The sequence below is a fragment of the Rhagoletis pomonella genome, unplaced genomic scaffold, assembly GCF_013731165.1.
Source record: "Rhagoletis pomonella isolate Grant_MI unplaced genomic scaffold, Rhpom_1.0 Rhpom_scaffold_00010, whole genome shotgun sequence".
NCBI classification, from domain to species: Eukaryota; Metazoa; Arthropoda; class Insecta; order Diptera; family Tephritidae; genus Rhagoletis; species Rhagoletis pomonella.
The window spans coordinates 34,254,071-34,273,120 of NW_023458564.1; the positions used below are offsets into that span (position 1 = coordinate 34,254,071).

General features: G+C 35.6%; 1 protein-coding gene across 2 annotated transcripts in view; it reads right to left on the reverse strand.

The window, feature by feature from the left end:
* Nucleotides 1-439: 439 nt before the first annotated feature.
* Nucleotides 440-19,050, reverse strand: part of LOC118746265 (WD repeat domain phosphoinositide-interacting protein 2-like) — a 27,622-nt gene continuing 9,011 nt past the window's right edge. The window contains exons 2-7 of one of the 2 annotated variants that reach the window (XM_036480102.1): nt 13,574-13,722; nt 13,330-13,501; nt 12,678-13,264; nt 12,201-12,344; nt 2,812-2,939; nt 440-1,533 (exon numbers count right to left, since the gene is read on the reverse strand). In XM_036480102.1, coding sequence (XP_036335995.1) covers nt 1,391-1,533; nt 2,812-2,939; nt 12,201-12,344; nt 12,678-13,264; nt 13,330-13,501; nt 13,574-13,644 — 1,245 coding nt within the window. In that variant the 5' untranslated portion in view covers nt 13,645-13,722 and the 3' untranslated portion in view covers nt 440-1,390. Of the gene's footprint in view, nt 1,534-2,811; nt 2,940-12,200; nt 12,360-12,677; nt 13,265-13,329; nt 13,502-13,573; nt 13,723-19,050 lie in introns of both variants that reach the window. The other variant, XM_036480101.1, reaches the window with a different exon arrangement.

Below are 19,050 nucleotides of genomic sequence, written 5' to 3' on the forward strand. Positions count from 1 at the left end.
ATTTGATGTGGTTTAAAACTGCATACCACATTTTTTTCTAAAAATTCTTATTAATAAGTTTGAAATTTTGATTAAACTTTGAATTTTCCTGACAAAAGAAAAATAGCCAAAACATGTTAAAATGTCGCGTCCCTATTTATTTCTCCGCCACTGTAAGTACATACATACAACTTTCTGCATCGAACTTTAGTGTTGGCTTTCGCCTCGCTTAGATAGCAGCGCGAACAACTCTGGAGCATACTATAGGGTGCGTTCAGAAATGCAGCAAGCCAAAGCATCAGTCTCTTTTACTTCTAAACTATAATTGATGGAAATGCCTTATTTACGCAACTAAGTTCCAATTAGGCTTTTAATCGTGGTTGCGCATGTTGAACATTTCCATCAATTGTAGTTTAGAAATAAATGCGTCTGATTCTTTCGCTTGATGCATTTCTGAACCCACCCATAATGAGCACTTTGCTGCCTGGCAATTATAGGCCTGTTTTTTTTTCGCCCGCTGGCAACCGAAACTGTTCATTTTGTGTTTCTTTTGCTAGCAACGTAACGGTAATTTTAACGTTTACCAAAAAAGACGATGGTTTGTTTCAGTTTGTTATCGTTTAGATAATTATCAAAATACTTTGTTGGGTTAACTTAGCTGTGAACAGTAACGAAATTATTTAGATACGGTTTTTTTTTCTTGTCATTTAATTCGGTAGTTTTTGTAAACCGTCGTTTTATCAACTGTGAACGTCCGTTTTAGCTTACTTTTGTTAGTATGGTAAATTATGTTTACCCAAAACTGATTCGTAGCTTTTTCCCAAAAAATAAAAAATAAAATAAACTGTAGCAGAAAATTTAACTTTTACTTACTCATGTGCGTTATGCTTTTGAGCAGCAGGCGGATTTGAAATTGAGTAAATACCGAATAGCTGATTGCAGTTTACTTGCTACCAGAAAAAATTATCAAGCTTGCCGACAGTAAAAAAATTTTCCTTACACAAAATACATGGGAAATACTACTGAGTAACGAAGTATCGAGCTCGGTGTGAAGATCCCTAGAGTTTAAATTACTAACAAAAACAGCTGACAAAGCACGCGTGTGAAATGTTGGGAGCTGTCCATTTTTCTGCTTTGACTTGTCATTAGCATTGCCAATTTTGGCCACGTCAACGCGCTCATTTAAATGCATATTTTCTGAATCAGCTGTCAAAGCAAGGCGAACGCCAAAGCGACGGGAAAGCTGTATGTAGACGTGTCTTTACGTTTTCATGTGTTGCTTTGCACTAGTAGATTCCGCCATAAGAATTTTTATTTGCACCTTAACTCTTCGGTTATTGACAGACTTATACATATACTTAGTTTATGAAGTTTATGGTGGTACTAGCGAATCATTAAACGACCGACACATCTAAGGCAACACTGCCTTTTCTTCGCCCTTTACTGCAGAAGCGTAAGTTGCCCCACCAGCTGCATTCTGCTTAGATATCTCTTCTTCAGTCGCATGTTGAGTAACAGACGCACCTCCACCTCCCAGCGGTTGCGGTGAATCAACTGTAACGGTAAAATTTATCCGAATTTAAAATATATTTTTTTGGCGCTGTTGAAAACTCACAATCTTCTCGGTAAGTTTAAATCTACAAAAACATACAGAAATAACTCAAACGAACAAAAAAAGGTCAAAAACCCCGAAGTAGAGTGCAGTCTGATGGAATTATATGCAAAAATTGCTTAACTGGGAAATTAATTCACCGTTGTTGAAAAAATATCCATTCGATAGATAAAAATCTCCTGAATAACATATCAAAATTATCAAAAATAGTTCGGTGCAGACGGTAACGTAAACAATTAATAACGATCGGTTTTTGTAGGGGTTCAGGACAAAAACATTGAAAGAAAAAAAAAAAACAAATTCTAGACAATAAAATTCCATACGAAAACGATATGGAAAACGATAAAGTAGAATGTGTAGTTTTTTTGCAAAAAATTTCCGAAATTTGTTTAAACCCAATTACGCGTTATTCGCAGCATTTTTCCCGAGGTCCAACACCTTTCTGTGCACTCGCTTCAATGGAAAAAGCGCTTTGCGCAGTAGGTCGGCTAGTTTTCAACACAATTTTTTAGTTTGCCGTTTCTGCATTCTCTTGACTAATTTTAATTTTATGAATTGTGCACGTATTTATACTTTAAAATATTCATATATTTAATTAATCTTATCAATTTAATTGATATAATTTTTTTTCTTCAAAAAATGTTTAGAAATTGTAATACACATTAGACAACAAGTTCTGCGTCCTTAACTCTGCGTATTAGCGAAGAGACCTGTAATAGTTTACGTTTAATTCTAAGAAAGGCCCCATATAACCTTTTTGTTTCTTCAATTGGTATTTTCTTAATAACCATGATTTTTAGGCTCTTTGTGAGTAATCTACACTATAGGTATTCACCAAATTGAGCAAGTGGTTTGGCAACGTTGCAACAGTCGTTGCTTGAGCTAATCTGCTCTTTTGCCAGAGTGCCAGGCCACTTTCTCAATTTGGTGAATACCACTACTATAAGTTCTATTCATGCAGCGAGTAATGTATACGCATTATCATGATTTTTTGTCAAATCGCTTTGCTGCACAGAAGAAAATTTGCAAAGTTTTGAAAAGTCATGTTGGTGAGAAGAAACGCAAACTTACGAAGAGTTTATGAGTTTTCATGAGTACCCCAAATTGCTTTATAGAAAATAATTAAAATATGAGTTTAAGAGCAGTGATTGATGTCAAGTGACTGCAAGCAGTGAATATTCAGAATGTGTCAATGGAATGTAAGTTCTAAGAATGCCTGCCTTTAATATCCATTGCGTAGGAGTCGTCGATTCGTATATCATGCTTCTTAATAAGCTGGCATTCAGCGCCCTCAATTGAAGGAATTGAATATACATACAAGTATCCGTCCTGTGAAGCCACTAAAAGCCTGAAAGCAAAGAAAAAAACATATAAATACATACATATGTTTTAAATTAGTCATAAAATTATAATTATTGTACTATTAAGCTAGAATTTCAGGGTACTATTTTTTATATATACATATAGAGAAAACTTGATAGTTAGGGGGCAGGGAAGGCTCGAACACCCCCGCCCATACCTGGCTACGCCCATGATTGTTAACCTAATTCACAAAGACCCTAACCAACAATTTTTTTTCCAGGAGAAGCAAAAAACATTATAAGAGGAGTATCAAAAACAGGTAGGGCTTTTTAAAAAGTGGCATGTAACTCCGTTGTTTTTGGACCTAACACTTTAAAAATTTTATTGAAGGTGTATTTTAATACCTTCTACCATAATCTGTGAAAAGCACAGTTTCGGAAAAAGTGTTGGTTGTGGCCTTTGTGAATTAAGATAACGATATGTAAATTTCTTGAGTTTTGTTTTTTTGAATTATGACACTATTGAAGTAAATGAGCGATATGTACATGACTTTTCCAATTCTGAAGTTAATTTAAAATCAATGACCTGTGTCCTCCTACAAATTGAAGGTGAGGAACAAAATAATTAGGGTATTCCTTTAAACTCGAAAATAGCTCGAAAACCTTGAAACCTCAAAACTTTTTCAGCCTCGAAAAACAACTGTCAAAAAATTTATGTAACGAAAACTTTCGAGGCAAACTAGTCGCGAAAACACCCTCGAAAAGTAGTTCCTAAATTTCCGTGTTGCGTTTTGGTCTTTCAATTCATGCAATTTACATTTTTCACTTTTTCAAGGCATTTTGAATGTTTTGCTTTTATGTTTGCTTCAGCTTTTTAATACCATGTAATATACAAAGAAACTCTAACTGAACTGCCAAATTTCGGAATTCCCTCATTGTTTATAAAGCTACAAAAAGGTGCATTCCCAAGAATAGCCTCCAAATCTTTCGAGGTTTTCGAGTGTTCTAATCTTCGCGCTTAAGGTAATCCCCAAAACATTAAATCGTTTAGATCTGATTTCGGGGCAAAATATAGATTACAGAGAACATGCAAAACTAGCCTGGACAGCTACTTCCTCGTCAGTAATGCAGTCTCCATACTAATTCATATACGAATCAAATTGAAATTGAATGAGAACTTATTCGAATCAGTATGATGACTAATGCAGTCGACGACGAGGTACATGTCCATTAGAGGGCTGCATGAATTTATTCAAACTTCTAGCCAAACAGAGTACAGTAGATTTGAATATTTTACTTCACATACAAAACACTCAATGTATGGAATTTTGTAAGTTATGAATATACCTTTTGTTTTAAATTTTCTACCTTCAAATGGAAGAATGAATGGAAAACGTTAAAATCATTCAAACTCATTTCGGTAAAAGTTTTTTTTTTCTACAAACAAGTTTGTTCGTATTGTAATAGGAGCTCAGCAATACATACATACACCCAGTAGATAATTTCAGGAGTTAAAAGTCCTTCCGAAAGGCCTTCCTGAGAATCAAGAGGCCTTCCACTCTACATTCCTTTCTCCTTTCTTTTTTGTATGGAGTGACACAAATTGAAGGCCTTCCTCTTTCGCTATCCATAGAAGGCCTTCCAGAAGGGCTTTTATAGGACGTGCTTCAGAAGGCCTTTTGGAGGATTTACTTTAAAGTTGCTTCTTTAATTTATAAAATTCATACATCTTTGAAGTATTTGCTTAAAGTTTGTATCAAATTTGTGTTATTGCAACTTTAAATGTTTATTAAAATTCATTTGTAATGCTAAGTAATATAAATTTATGCATTCGCGTAAATTGTAAATGGATAACCCCTGCTATAAGGCATGCAAGGAAGTAATTTTTCAGACCTTCTTGGGTAGGCCTCTTAGAATGACTTCACTTAAGAAGGCCTAACTAAATTATCTTCTGGGCATATGCATGTTTGTACATACATATGTGCACAGAAAAAATATTTTTGGATATTCATACAAAAAATTGTCATTTATTCATATATGTAATACTTCTATATTGGCAGTAAACTAACTTCTCAATGTGTAAGCATTCCGAAATCAAAGCGAGACAGTCTAGTACCGTTTTTGACAATGTATTGTGTACTTGAGTGCTGTTTTTGTTTATGTGTTGTGTACATGTTTATTTATAAACGTATGTGTTCCTTTTCTTTCGTACGTGTTTATTGATATATCTGTACTGTAGTGTTTTCGGACGGTACTAGCTCTTACTGCCAATATAGGAGTATTACATATATGCATTTATTTCAATTCAATTTATTTACACTTTCTTTGAATATTCTAATGTCGACACATATATCAGAACAGGTATTCACTCAAATTCAAAAAAAAAAGTTAAGCCAAAATCATTCATTCGTTTTGTATATGAATAATTCATAAGCCGTTTTGAATGAATTCATGCAGCCCTCTAATGTCCATGGAAGTTTTGCATGTTTAATATATTTTTTGCTCTCTGAATAAAAACAAGTAATTTTTATCAAAAAAAACTTCAATTCTCATAAAAAAATATATATATATATATATTTCATGATCCAATGATCGGATCTAGTATGGTACTACCTCTGAGACACTACCTTTCCGATGCAAAAAGAATTATCGGAATCGGTTGACGTGGTCCAGAGTTATGCGGTAACATATATAAAAAAAATATTCCGACGAACTAATAACCTCCTCCTTTTTTGGATGTCGGTTAAAAATAAAAAGAATTTGGAGTCCAAGTGGTCAGAATTTTGTGCTACAACTGAGTAGGAACCAGGTTCGATCCCCACTCGGAGCAATTCTTAAAAATAATATTTATTTTTACTTTTTAACTGTTTTTTCAGATAATTATTTTAAGTTAATTAAATTTTATAGAGTTTAATTTTATTAAAAAAGAGCGCAACAACTATAATTACATAACAAAAAAAAATCTGGCCGTAGAATTCGAACGCCCGCCCTCGCGGCTCCCTTAATCCGCAATATTGAAGTCTATCAGGTTACAATTTTGATCAGACCAACTGCGCCGTTAATCCGGATTTAACTTAGATTAGACAAGGCGCATCAATTACAGGTGATAGCGATAGAAGCTATGCTTCTTCTTCTTATGAGCTCGCTTGTGTCAAATTATCGTCTGTTTTGCTTTGTTTACATATCGGCGTATACATACACATATACGTAAATATATACCCTGCAAGCAAATGCTCCCGAAATCTTTAAGAGTATCGGAAATTTGTTACGATTCTTTTAGGAATCTTTAAAGAAAAACATATTAAAGAAAATTCTTAAAATAAATTGTGAAACCTTTCAGAATGCTTTGAAATTCTGGTATGCAGGGTACGTTACGTACGCCTCTTCCTTCGCATACTTTTCCGTTATTGACGTACAAGTACCCATTCTGACGGGCCTATAAATGTCAAAACGGGATTGACCATTTTGGAAATAAAGAAATTCATTCAATTTTGCACAGCGATATTGACCAGTGCTGCCGCTGTCACTTCAATTGGAGTTGCTCACTTCACTTTGGAAGCCTTCATTCGTCACTTCATTTCACTCCGTTTTACTTCACTTTCCACATATTAGATTTATCTTCAAAATAAATAAAAATTGCTTTGAAATAAATAATTTAACTTAAATCAAAAAACTTTGGCTAAAATCCTTATAATGATAAGTATGGCAAAGTAACTTTTCGCAAAAAGCTAATAAAAGGAGCCTAATAAATCTCCAATCTGGCATCGGTTATTTGGAAGAAGTCATTTGGATTTTCATTTTCACATGTACAGATGTAAAGCGCACAGAAGGGAATAAGTGGGTCAAGTTTTTTAATTATTTAGTAAATATTTATTTATTTATTTATTTATTTTAATTTATATTTTATTAATTAATTTATAAAATATAGTTCGGAGGCTCGGCTACTAGGCCATTTCGCCTCGCAAGATCTTTTACACTTTGTGCAGTAGGTTGTGTTTCTTGAGGGCATCTGTTAGCAGTTTTGTTGTATTCTCTTTGCTGCAGTCCAGAGCTGTGGCCAAGTTAGTGTTGGATCCTGATATAGGGCAATCCGTTAGAATATGTTTTATAGTTAATGTTGTATTGCAACGACTGCATTGCTGATGCGTGCTGTTATTGTAGTAGTGCTCAGATGTGAATATCGTTACACCTACTCTCATTCTGGCTATCAAGATGCAGTTTCCCCGAGTGATACTTTCGTGGTAGTTTGGCCGGCCGTACTCGTTGTTGTGCGTTCGTAGAAAGCAGTTGGAGGCTTCCCATAATCTGTCTCTTATTGTTCTGAGATGCGATCTTTGGAAGATTGTTATGGCGGTTGTCAGGCAAGGAATCTCAGCCACAAGTGGCATGCTAAATGCTTGTTTAGCGGCTTTGCCTGCTAGTTCATTGCCTGGTATTCCCAAGTGTCCTGGAATCCATAATAATTGGATTTCATTGTTTATATTTGCACCACTCAGTATGTACCTTCGTGAATCGCTGTTTCTATCTGCTATTGATTTTAGTACGCTCAAACTGTCAGAGAGGATGGCGGCTGGTCTGTTGGATTTTGCAGCGTGGTGGACAGCGAATTTTATTGCAGCTAACTCAGCGTTGAAGATCCCAGCATATGGAGAGAGTAGGGCTTGACGTATTGTTTGGAAAGTTCCATCTGGAAGCTGTTTTACTACACCGTATGACGGCGTTCCTTCAAGTAGAGATCCATCAGTATAGTAAAATACATCAGAGGGGTGGTTTGCTCTGTAAGCCAGCAAAAATGTGTTATACACTGTCGCCGGAGTATTGTCTTTTTTAAAGCAACTCGTTGTAGTGTCGATTGACAAATTGACATGTGCTGAAAGCTTGTCTGGTGGTTTTGGTGGTATAGGCGTATGGGTGTCCAACAGGTATTTGGTTATAGCCTGAATTCCGCAGGTGCTTCTAAAGCTTTTATTGGTAAGTCGACGGCTTGTTAGCCCGTTCCAGAAAGCTTCGTGTAGAGCATGAGTGTCTGTTGTGATGGCCTTTGCTGCTAATTTTGCTGATCGACTGTGGACTAACCAATGAAAATCATCGTAGCGTGCTTCCACTCTGGCAGCTTGTATTGGCGTTGACATCAGCAATCCGGCTGCTTTTTTGAAACAGGAGTTTAAAGCTACGTTTATTTTATTTTTGTTGGCCTCAGAGGTGTGTCCATAGAGGGTGATGCAGAGTTGTACTACTCCTTCTGATAGTGATCGGCATATGTTCAGTGCTGTTTCAATATGAGGTCCCTTTTTTTGTGCATATTACTTTGAGTAAGTTATGTACACTACTAAGTTTTGTTGTAACCGTTTTTATATGGTCGTTCCATAAGAGGTTTCTTGTAAAAGTTACGCCAAGGATCTTCATTTTTGTTTTTAGCTCGATGTTAATGTTTCTCAGTGTTATTGAGGATGCATTGCAATTTCTCTTTCTGCATATATGCAAGGCTTCAGTTTTGTCGGCTGGAATTACTGCTCCAGTTTTCATTGACCATTCGTGTATTTTCTTGTCTAGTGCGTTCAGGCTCAGACATACTTTTTCCGGTGTGCCAGAAGATAATGCGAAGATATTGTCTGCATATATACCTATAAAGTCTATTCCGTGTACCTCACTCATTGCTGTTGACAACGTATTCGTGTAAGTGTTAAAGAGAAATACCGAAAAGGGAGACCCTTGTGGAATCCCATTGTCAAGCTTGTAATTTCTGGACAAGTAGCCGTCTACTTTCACGTGTACTCTTCTGTGGGAGAGGGACGATAAAGTTAATTTTAAGAAGCTTTTGGGTAGTCCCCAGTCATGTAGCTCCTTCAGAACATGTGTTGATATTACCCTATCGAATGCTTTTTCAAGATCTTCCGATACGACTATGCAGTGCTTTTGGCTATTTAGACTCTTCTTGATTTCTGTTTCGAGTAAATGGCAAAGCGTATTTACGCCATGATTCTCCATGTATGCGTGTTGGACTTTAAGCATATTTTTGTTGCACGCTTTCCATAACCTTCGTGTTATTATTTTGTCGAAGATTTTTGACAGGACAGGCAGCAAGGAAATTGGACGGTATCCTTCGCTTGAGTTCTGATTTTTTCCCCTCTTTGGTATGGGTGTCAGTGTGGCTTGTTTCCAGTCGTGTGGGTAAATTCCTGTTTTCAGCACTTTGCTATAAAGTTCGCACAACCTTCTTTTGAAAGTGGTTGATGAGTTTTTTATCATTGCGTACGTTATTTTGTCCTTTCCAGGTGTCTTTTCTTTAGAGCTTTTGAGAGCCTGGTTTAATTCTAGAAGCGCCACGGGATCAAGCGTACAGTTTCTCCAATTATCGGCATTGATGTTCGTCTTTTCTTGTATAATATTGCCGTCAAAGCTATCATTTGACCCTATTGAGCTCCACATTCTTGCGAAATGGTTGGCTATTTGCTCCGGGTGCGAGATAACGGTATTGTTTGTTAATATTGGAGGAAAGTTAGAGGTGGAATTAGATCCAATTCGCTTTACTTTACTCCATAGTGTTTTGGCATCTAGTGTTGGGTTTAGTGAGTTGACGAACTGTTTCCACGTTTCTTGTTTTGACCTTTTGCAAGCTTTTCTCACCTGTGCACACAGTCTTTTGAAATTTAGCATTCGTGTGATAGTGTTCCTTTCTCTTACTTTCTTCCAAGCTTTCTTTTTCTCGCGTATTAGATTTCTAATTTCGCCATTGAACCATACTGGAGTGTCTTTTTGTTTTGGACATGTGCTGGTTGGCATGGATTCATTGGCTGCCTGTCTTATAATTCTTTTGAGTAAGGCGGCCTCCCTATTGATATTGTTCGATTGGGCGAATTTATTATCCAAAATTTCTGTTTTGTTATGGAATAAATTCCAGTTAGCTGTGTTTTCTTTAAACCTGCCTATGAACTTCTTTTGAATGTGGGTGTTCGAGTTTTCTATGAAGATTGGGAAGTGGTCGCCTGAAATAGGCTGAGAGCTGCAACTCCACGACAAACATAGTGCCAAATCCGCACTAGCCATAGATACATCTACCAAAGTCAGTGTGTTTCTTGTATTTAAGAGAGTTGGTGCTCCGTTATTTAAAATTACAAAATTACGATCGTTTGCAAACGACTCCCATATATTTCCACTCCTTGAGGTGTATTGCGATCCCCAAAGGGTATTTTGTGCGACCTGCGACCAAATGAAACCTTGTATTTATTAATGGTATGTCTTGAAGCAGTTGTTGTGTTAAATTTAAATCAGTCTCTTTGTAGATGTTTGTTATGTGCAGGTCTTTTAGTCCATGTATCGTTATAGTTTGGTGTAGGAGATTATTTGTCGATATTCTGTGGTTTGCAGCATTTATTGTATTTTTCACAAGTATTGCTATGCCCGACTTTGCATACGTTAGGTTTTTGTTGTGATGAAATATTTGATAGTTAGGTAGGTGAAGAAGATGTTTGTTTTTGGTTGTTATATACGTTTCTTGTAATAATATTATATCTGGCTTATGTTTAAATGTAAGATATTCTAGTGCAAATTTGTTATTGATGAATCCCTGAATATTCCATTGCAATATTGAGAAATTTAAGCCAATATCCATCAGTAATAATAATTAAATGAGATATTAATTTTTTTTACAGTGTGATTCGGCAGTGTGCTTTTGTAAGTAGAAGGTGTAATGAGCACATTTAGCTCAGGGAAGTTGTTGTAAAGCTCCCTAGTTGGAGATAATCGTTCTAATTCCATACTATTGTCTTCTGTGAGTGTGTTGTTAAAATGAGAGGTAGAGTTATTTGTTGGTCTTGGAAAATATTCTGTAGTTGTTTGTATATTTTTCGACGCGTCTGGTTGTGTTATTTTAGCTTGTTCGTTTTTATCTTCTTTTTTTGGAGTTCTGTTATTTGTTTGAGATTTGTTGTTGAGTTGCTTAGTTTGGTTTGGTATGGTAATTGTTGTTTTGGAATTTTCATTACTTTTGTCCGTGATTTTTGTTGCGTTGGAGTTTGCGGTTTTTATTATTTGCGCTAATGTAGGTTTTGTTGTTCGCTTTGCAAAGGGTTCAATTTGGTAGGCAGTTGGATTACTATTAAAGACCTTCCATGCTTCGCGGACAGTGCATCGTCGATCAGTTTTTATTTTGTTCACTGCTTTGTGCTTTAAGAAGCTGGCGCAGGTTGGATCATACGATGAGTGAGTGTTGTTGTCGCAGTTTACACAGTATTTGCTGGTACATGTTTCGTGCGGGGGAGGATTGGCGCATTCTTTACAGACTTCTATATTTCGGCACCTATTTTTAGTGTGTCCAAGTTTCTGGCAATTCCTACACCGCATTGGGTTAGGGATATACTCTTGCACCCGAACTCTTTCCCATCCAAGTTTGATTGTTTCTGGTCTGCGAATCAGATCAAAGGTAATAATTGCTGCTCCGGTTGGTGTTATTTGGTCTCCTGATCTCATCATTATCTTCTTCACGTCAACAACTTTTTGGTCAGCCAAGCCTTCGATTAGTTCTTCTTCTCGGAGATTAATTATGTTTCTTGAAAATATCCTTCCTTGCGAAGTGTTTAAACCCCTGTGTGAGGTTATCTTGACCGGAATCAACCCAATGAAGGTTGCTTTGCAGAACTTGTCGCCAGCTTTTAGGTTTAACGTTTTGATGAGTAGGTCTCCGGATCTTAGTGCAGATACCTCAGTGTAGTCGGAGCATATATGTTTAAGTCCTTTGCCAATCAGAAAGACATTGTACGACGAAAGTGCGCGAATTTGGTCTCCAACTGCAGTGGCTACGAGATATCGCGGAATGTGATCATCGTTATGTTTGACTTGAGGGAGAGGCACGAAGTCGTCAGATCTTATGCGTTTGCCAGGTGGGTTAATGTCTGGGTCAAGTAACCGAAACCTGTTTGAAGTGGGGGGTCAACCCCATTCATTTTTACACTGCACTGGTTTTCAATTGCTTTGCGTTACAACACTACCGACCAGAACGAATAGTAAAGTAGTGAGCGAGAATATAAATATAAATACAAATGTAACACTAGCTTTGGTTAATCATTATAGAGCGGAAAGGCACGTCTTTACGCGGCGATTGCCTGAGCTAGACTGACATTATAGAATATATTCTAAAAAAAAACGGCGCAATCCAAAAAATCAACTACGAGATCTAGTTTAAAGAATTTGTAAGTTGATAAGCTTACAACTAGAATAGTAGGATAGTATCGGGTCAGCAAAATTAACGGAACTTGTATTTTTAAATGTTATATGAATATAATATTGATAATTTACACCTAAAAACATACCTTAGTTGCTTTTGTATTGTTGTTATTGCACACATACGCCGAATACCAGGTTCAGGCAATGTAACTGATGTAAATGCGCGGCCCTGACTAAATACATCCGTTACTTGCGTTGGTAGATAACTAGTCACGGTTTTGCTGAGATATCTAAAAAGGGAGTAACTGAGAGTATGAGAGAGTAGACATGGGGTTCAGCGACGTCAAGCGGTTGGATAATGATGACAATACATGAAAGGTGGCGAGGGTGGCGAATAAGGATGTAATGTAATGGTTGATATTGGAGTTGTTGGTTGGTGTGTTGAAAACAGGAGGTGTGGATGTTGAGAACAGGTGTTGTGCGAATTTGAAGGAAGAAAAGAAACATAAAACAGATGAATATGTGTGTTTAAGAAATATAAATACAACAGAAAATAAAAATTAGGAGGTAAAATGAAGTTACACTCAAAACTAAAAGAAGAACCAAATAAAAAGGTAACGAACCCCATCCAGTCATCGGTCGATTGCTTGGATTCGGCCTGTTCGGCAGCCGATCGATCCAAACGAAATATATGTATTGTTTCGGTATTTGAACTAGAAACTAAATATCCAGAGCACGTACTAAATGAAAGCGAAGCAATAGCAACACAACGCTTAAGACCACGCCGCAGTTCAAACAATTTGGTGCCATCAAGCGAAGAGAATACACGAATTACAGTACCACGCTCGCTAGCTGTAGCAATTTCAGTACCAGACGGGCTAAATGCCAGTGCTGCTAATGGTGAATCGTGAGCAGGTATCATCGTTTTAGCATGCAAATTTATAGCATCGAAAATCTGAACTTCGCCAGACGTATACCTTCCTGGATATGCTAAATAGCAGTGCTCGGATGAGGAAGAAAGCGCACAGAGACCATTTGCATTACATGGAGTATCACGTATTGTATGAACAACTTTCATGTCCTGGATATTGTGAATGTAAAGACTCTCTTCTAAGCAGACAATCAGACGTTCACGATTCAATTTAACAGCTAATATAGTGTTTGAATATGAATAATTGCAAATTTCGCTCTGTTTCTTAAAGTGGCAGACCTAGAATTTTAAGAAGAGTGATTGAATAAAAATAAAAATACATATTTAAGCGGACTTTAATTTACCTTTAATTTTCTCGGTGAACGTTGAGAGACAATCGCAACCAACGAGCTTTCGAAAAGACGTTCAATAAGAAATATCTCATCCGTTTGGCAACTGTACAATTTATCCAAAGTTAAATCAACCGAGCTAAGACTGTATAAACTATAGCCGGATTTTGTAGCTACCGCCAAAGATCTAATTGGATCGGCAATTTATGATTTAATTAGTCTTTATTTTCTTTTGAAACTTAGTAATTCGAGTACTTACGTGACATTTTGATTAAAGTTCACAAACACTTCGCCAGCTTCAATGTCGGGACGCCCCAATAAATTCATCATTATCGCTCGTTAAATTAGTTAAACTGGCTTGAGGTTGAAAACTAACAACTCTGGACTTTATCCGAGTTAAATGGTGAACTGTAACGTTTAAGATTTTATTAGTAAAATATCAGTAGTTATCTCCAATGGAATTTAAATACACTTAGGTCTTTTTTATGCGGTACATGCGTTCCTCAGAAAGCCGTTAAAAAAAAAATCCGCATAAAAAAGATCTTTACTTTCATACAAAAACATAAGCATAAATTCAAATTGTCTGTGTAAAAAATTCTAAAAACCCGCATAAAAAATCCAGCAAAAAAAAAAAATTAAGCAAAAAACAAACAAAAAATTTATTTCTTCATTTCAACACTTATTATTCCATGTAAAACTGAACATTAATGAAATAAATAAAATTTTATCTGTATTTATAAAAAAAAAAAAAACCCCAACAAATACATGAATTATGTAAAAATACAAAGACAAATTATTTATCAGACCATTGTCTCTTACACACTGGAAAAAAGACTCATAAAAACTCTCAAAAAAGCAAAATCCCTACAGCGAAAAAATGGTTTGAAACCTACATAAACTCAAATCCGCATAAAAAGAGACCTAAGTGTACATATTTGCAAGTAAATTGCCGAATTATCTACTTTATAGGCCAGGAGTACGGTGCATCATCTGTATACACAGTTTAAGACAGGCAGCTTATTGATCAATCAGTCAATTTTTCTCGATTAAGGGCCTTTTTACAGTGACGAGTTAACTCTCATTCGGCAGTTAACTACAGGTTTTCAGTACAAAAATTGAAAGTTAACTGCCGAATTAGAGTTAACCCCCTACTGTAAAAACGGCACTAAGAGGTTAATGGAGATCGATTTACCAGACAAAATTTTAATTACTAATAGCGAAATTATTAGTTAACTAAAGGTTATTCAATAAAATTTTTTATGCAACCCCGATAGGTATGTTTGATTTTTATTTTAAGGTGTTCATTAAGAAAGTCAATCAGCTGTTGGTTTTGACTTTATTGAAACGGTTGTTTCATTATAGATAATTATCTATCAAAATGTGTTCGCCTTTGCCAATTGAGTAAGCTTAACTGACCATTTGTAAACCCCAAAAACCCATGGCTTGATTAAAATGTTAATTGACCCAATTAAATTCCTGTCTGAACATGGTATAAGGTTGGCAAAAAATGCACAATTATTTAGATAAAGGCGTACGTAATCATGGAAATACCTTCTTCGTCGAATCGAGTAAGAGCATGCATGTATGTATGTATGTGAGTTTGAGTTTCTTTTAACCCAGCAAACATTTGGAGTCATAAATGAGTCTTTAAGGAGTCATATTTCGGAGCCATTACGCTCATAATGAGCTCATTTAAGAGTCCGATATGAGGGTGTTCCCTTCCTCCGAAGGTCGACATATATGAGCTTAAATTCATACATCAAATGAACCTCAATAAGAGTCACATTGCACTCTTATTGGCCTCATACACGGCTCATTTTTGACTCTTTTAAAACAATTTTTGGGCTCATATATGAATCATTTCATACTCTTTTGGAGGCACTATATTTTCAAAGGCATTTAGCAAAAATTCCTTTCAAATAACAAACATACATACTTACGTGCATATACACATTCCAACATGCATTCAATAGCAGCAGCTGCAGCTAAATTTTGTTCATTTTTTGTTTTGTAATTATTTTCAATTTCTGTATAAACAAGTTTAGATATAAATTTCAAATCTTTATTGTTTTTATATTGGCACAAGGAGCTGGCTCATAACTTGGATCATATATGAATCCCAAAAGATTCATATAAGAGTAAACAATTTTTTGTTTTTGAAACTCATATTTTTTACCTATCTAGGACTCCTTTCGGACTCATATATTCTGAACGCTCAGAATATATTTGCGGAGAATTATATTGTTTGCAAGCGTCAGTCTGCATCTCAATGGTTTTACCTTCTAATGTTTTTATCATGCTCAAACGTTTGCGATACGATATACTGCGGTGCCTCATCTTTCTTATGGCAATCTTTTTATTATAAATACTTCAAATCGTATAATGTGTGTTAACAATTGACGAGTTGAATTATTTGCTTTGCAGAACTCTATCGAGCCCCAACCTCCAACAAGATGTAAGCGACACTTTTTTCAAAATATCCGAAATGTTCATAGAGCATCTGCATCAAAAATAAAATTTTGAAAAAAAGTCCCTTACATCTTTTTGGCGGTTAGAGCCCGCTGTGTAAAATAATAATAATGTAAGTTAATTTTCAACGCATCGCATCGCCCCGGCATACTGCATCTGTTTGAGCCAAGGCCTACAAAAACAGGCGCGGTACGGTACCGCGCGGTATAATCCCGTATGGCATGTTTGCTCATAGCGTGCCGCAGTGTACTATATGTAATTCAAAAAATCCATTTTTTGAGTGCTCCTAAGTACAGTAATGGTATTGAGCAACGTATATCGTACGAGATTGTACCCCACCGCCTCTTTTTGGGGGCATTTTTAAGAATCCTGGTTTAGGGTGTTTTGCCATCAAATAGAAAAATTGTAGCAGTTTTACCATAGAGGGTGCATGTTTAGGCAAATAACAAATAGAAAATTTGAAAACTAAAACCTATGAACGGAATCCCAAGATTATCGGTTCTATGCTCACCGGATTGAATCCGAGCACAAAATCCGACCAAGGACCATCACTACAGCAGCAACCCCTACCGGTCTCCGGTCTGCTCCGTACAGTATTGGTCAGTGCCGGCATAGAACAAAACTTCAGACCCGTGTTTGCCGCCGCAACAGACACTGTTCTTTGAACACAGTCCGTTGCAACAGCTGCAATAATCGGTGCCACTTAAAGGCATGCATGTTCTGGTCTCCGGCACCACAGGGAGTGGAGTGGCATCTTTGTTGCATCGTATTGCAACAACAAATAACAAATCCGTCACCCCACACAATCGAAAAAATAACTTTTTAAAAGATTCAAATATTTCAATGAACTATTAACCCAAATAAAAAATTGTGAAAAGAGTTTGCTACTTAATCGCTGCAGAACATTGGCTATTTATAGAAAGGTTCGGGGTGGAAATTAGCAGTGTGGCTCTGGCTCTCGTCCATTCAGATCGCCTGCCCACAATGAGTGAAATAGAAAGTCCTTCACGTGATATAAGTATGGGGCTGCTTGGAATATCTTCCATTCCAACAGCATCCAAAATATGCTATTCTTGGTTATTTATACATACATACATAAACCATCGTTTAACTTAGAAGAAAAATTGTAAAAGATTATCTAACATGAAGCTTTAACTTTACTTTTAATGTACACATTTTAATTATGCAATACATATGTGTTTGTGTAAGCTTTAACCAAAACCGTGTAAATCACAGTTTCAAACTTTATATAAAATTTAGGAAATTTCAACAAATTTTCATCAAAATTTCAACTTTTTATTCTGAATTTTTAGAAAATTTTTGGGTACGCAGTTTTATAGCCCATACAATTTTTGTATAATTTTTTTTTTGAGGCTACTTTTTCGGGTTTTTTAATATAACAAGCGCAATTTACAAAAACTTACGTTGATATTTTGAAATTTTGTTTCTGACGGTCTCCCGCGTTTCATACCCAAAAATTTTCTAAAAATTCAGAATAAAACGTTACAAATTTTAATGAAAATTGTTGAATTTTCCTAATTTTTGTATAAAGTTTGAAACTGTGATTTACACAGTTTTGGTTAAAGCTTAGACGATATTTTTATAAAATAAAAAAAATTTAGCTCGAAAAACATTACGAATATTTGAAGAAAATCAACACGTGGTCATTTGCTTGAGTCACTGTATATACGTGTATATATAGGTTATATGACCGTAATAAATAAATAAATAAACACCCGCCAAACCATAAACCAGTGGACAAACTCCTACCAGGCAACCCTAGCGGCACACAGTGTGGTAATTAAACTTTTTTCGTAATAAAATCTTAAACATATCTCAATAACGAGAACAGCTAGCGAAATAAGTTTAACAGCATTTTAAAGTTTTAAAGCAGAGACCGAAAATAATTATTACTCTAATATTTAGGTACAAAAACGTTGCCTTGTTTTAAGAGAAATTTTTTTCGTCTTTGTAGAATAATTATTTACGAGAAATGTCTTGTTTAGTCTCGCGGGACGATTACTTCTAGATGAATATTATTTAAGCCTTCTTATAATAATTACTTATATGGTCTTTTTATTTTTTTTGGTCTCTCGGGACGTTTATTTCAAGACGAATATTATTTATGTCTTGTCATAATAATTATATGGGCTTTTTATTTTTATTTTTCGTCTCTCGGGACATTTATTTCAAGACGGATATGATTTACGTCTTCTCATAGTAATTATATGGGCTTTTTATTTTTTTTCGTTTCTGGGGACGTTTATTTCAAGACGAATATGATTTACATCCCACATTTTTCTTAATAGAATTGGTACACTTACAGCCGATTTGAATTTAATTTCTAATATGTGGCAACCCTTTTCTGAAAAATAAAACCGTATTTCACTTCTACATACCACTCTATTCCAAAATGGTTCTTTTTTTATAAAGAAATCGCATTTCTGGCTAGTATATTTCAGGACGAATGGATAAGGCTCGAGCTTGTATGAGCAAATTCAATGTTTAGCAGCAAATGTCAGTTACGCGGTTTTGCAGAATGCCGATACGCGGTTTTGTACTTTAAACGACGATATGTACCACGGTTACCGTTTTGGTCCAAATGGACCAAATTTGGGCTTTTTATTTTTTTCCGTCTCTCGGGACGTTTATTTCAAGACGAATATTATTTACGTCCTCTCATAATAGTTATATGGGATTATTATTTTTTTCGTCTCTCGGGACGTTTATTTAAAGATGAATATGATTTACGTCTTCTCATAATAATTATATGGGCTTTTTATTTGTTTTCGTCTCTCGGGACGTTTATTTCAAGACGAATATTATTTACGTCTTCTCATAATAATCATATGGGACTTTTATTGAATTAAAACTTCTTTATCTTGGAGATTTAGATTCAAGTAATTCTATGCAATTTTCTGAAGTTAAGTTTAACTAATGAATGAAATAAATAAATAAACTATAGCTTAACACAGATACGTTAACGGCCCTTAAAGCGTTAATTATATTTATTTATAAATATATATATTAAAGGGCTTTGCTTTTACGCGGTTTTGGTTCTTTGAAAAGGGTTGCCAGATGTTAGAAAATCAAATGCAAATAATCGAGTTCGGAGATGTTTACGTAAAATATTTAACCCACCGTCACCAGATCTGCACCGAGAATTGAAGAGATTGGTATGTAGATGTGAAATACGGTTTTATTTTTCAGAAAAGGGTTGCCACATATTAGAAATTAAATTCAAATCGGCTGTAAGTGTACCAATTC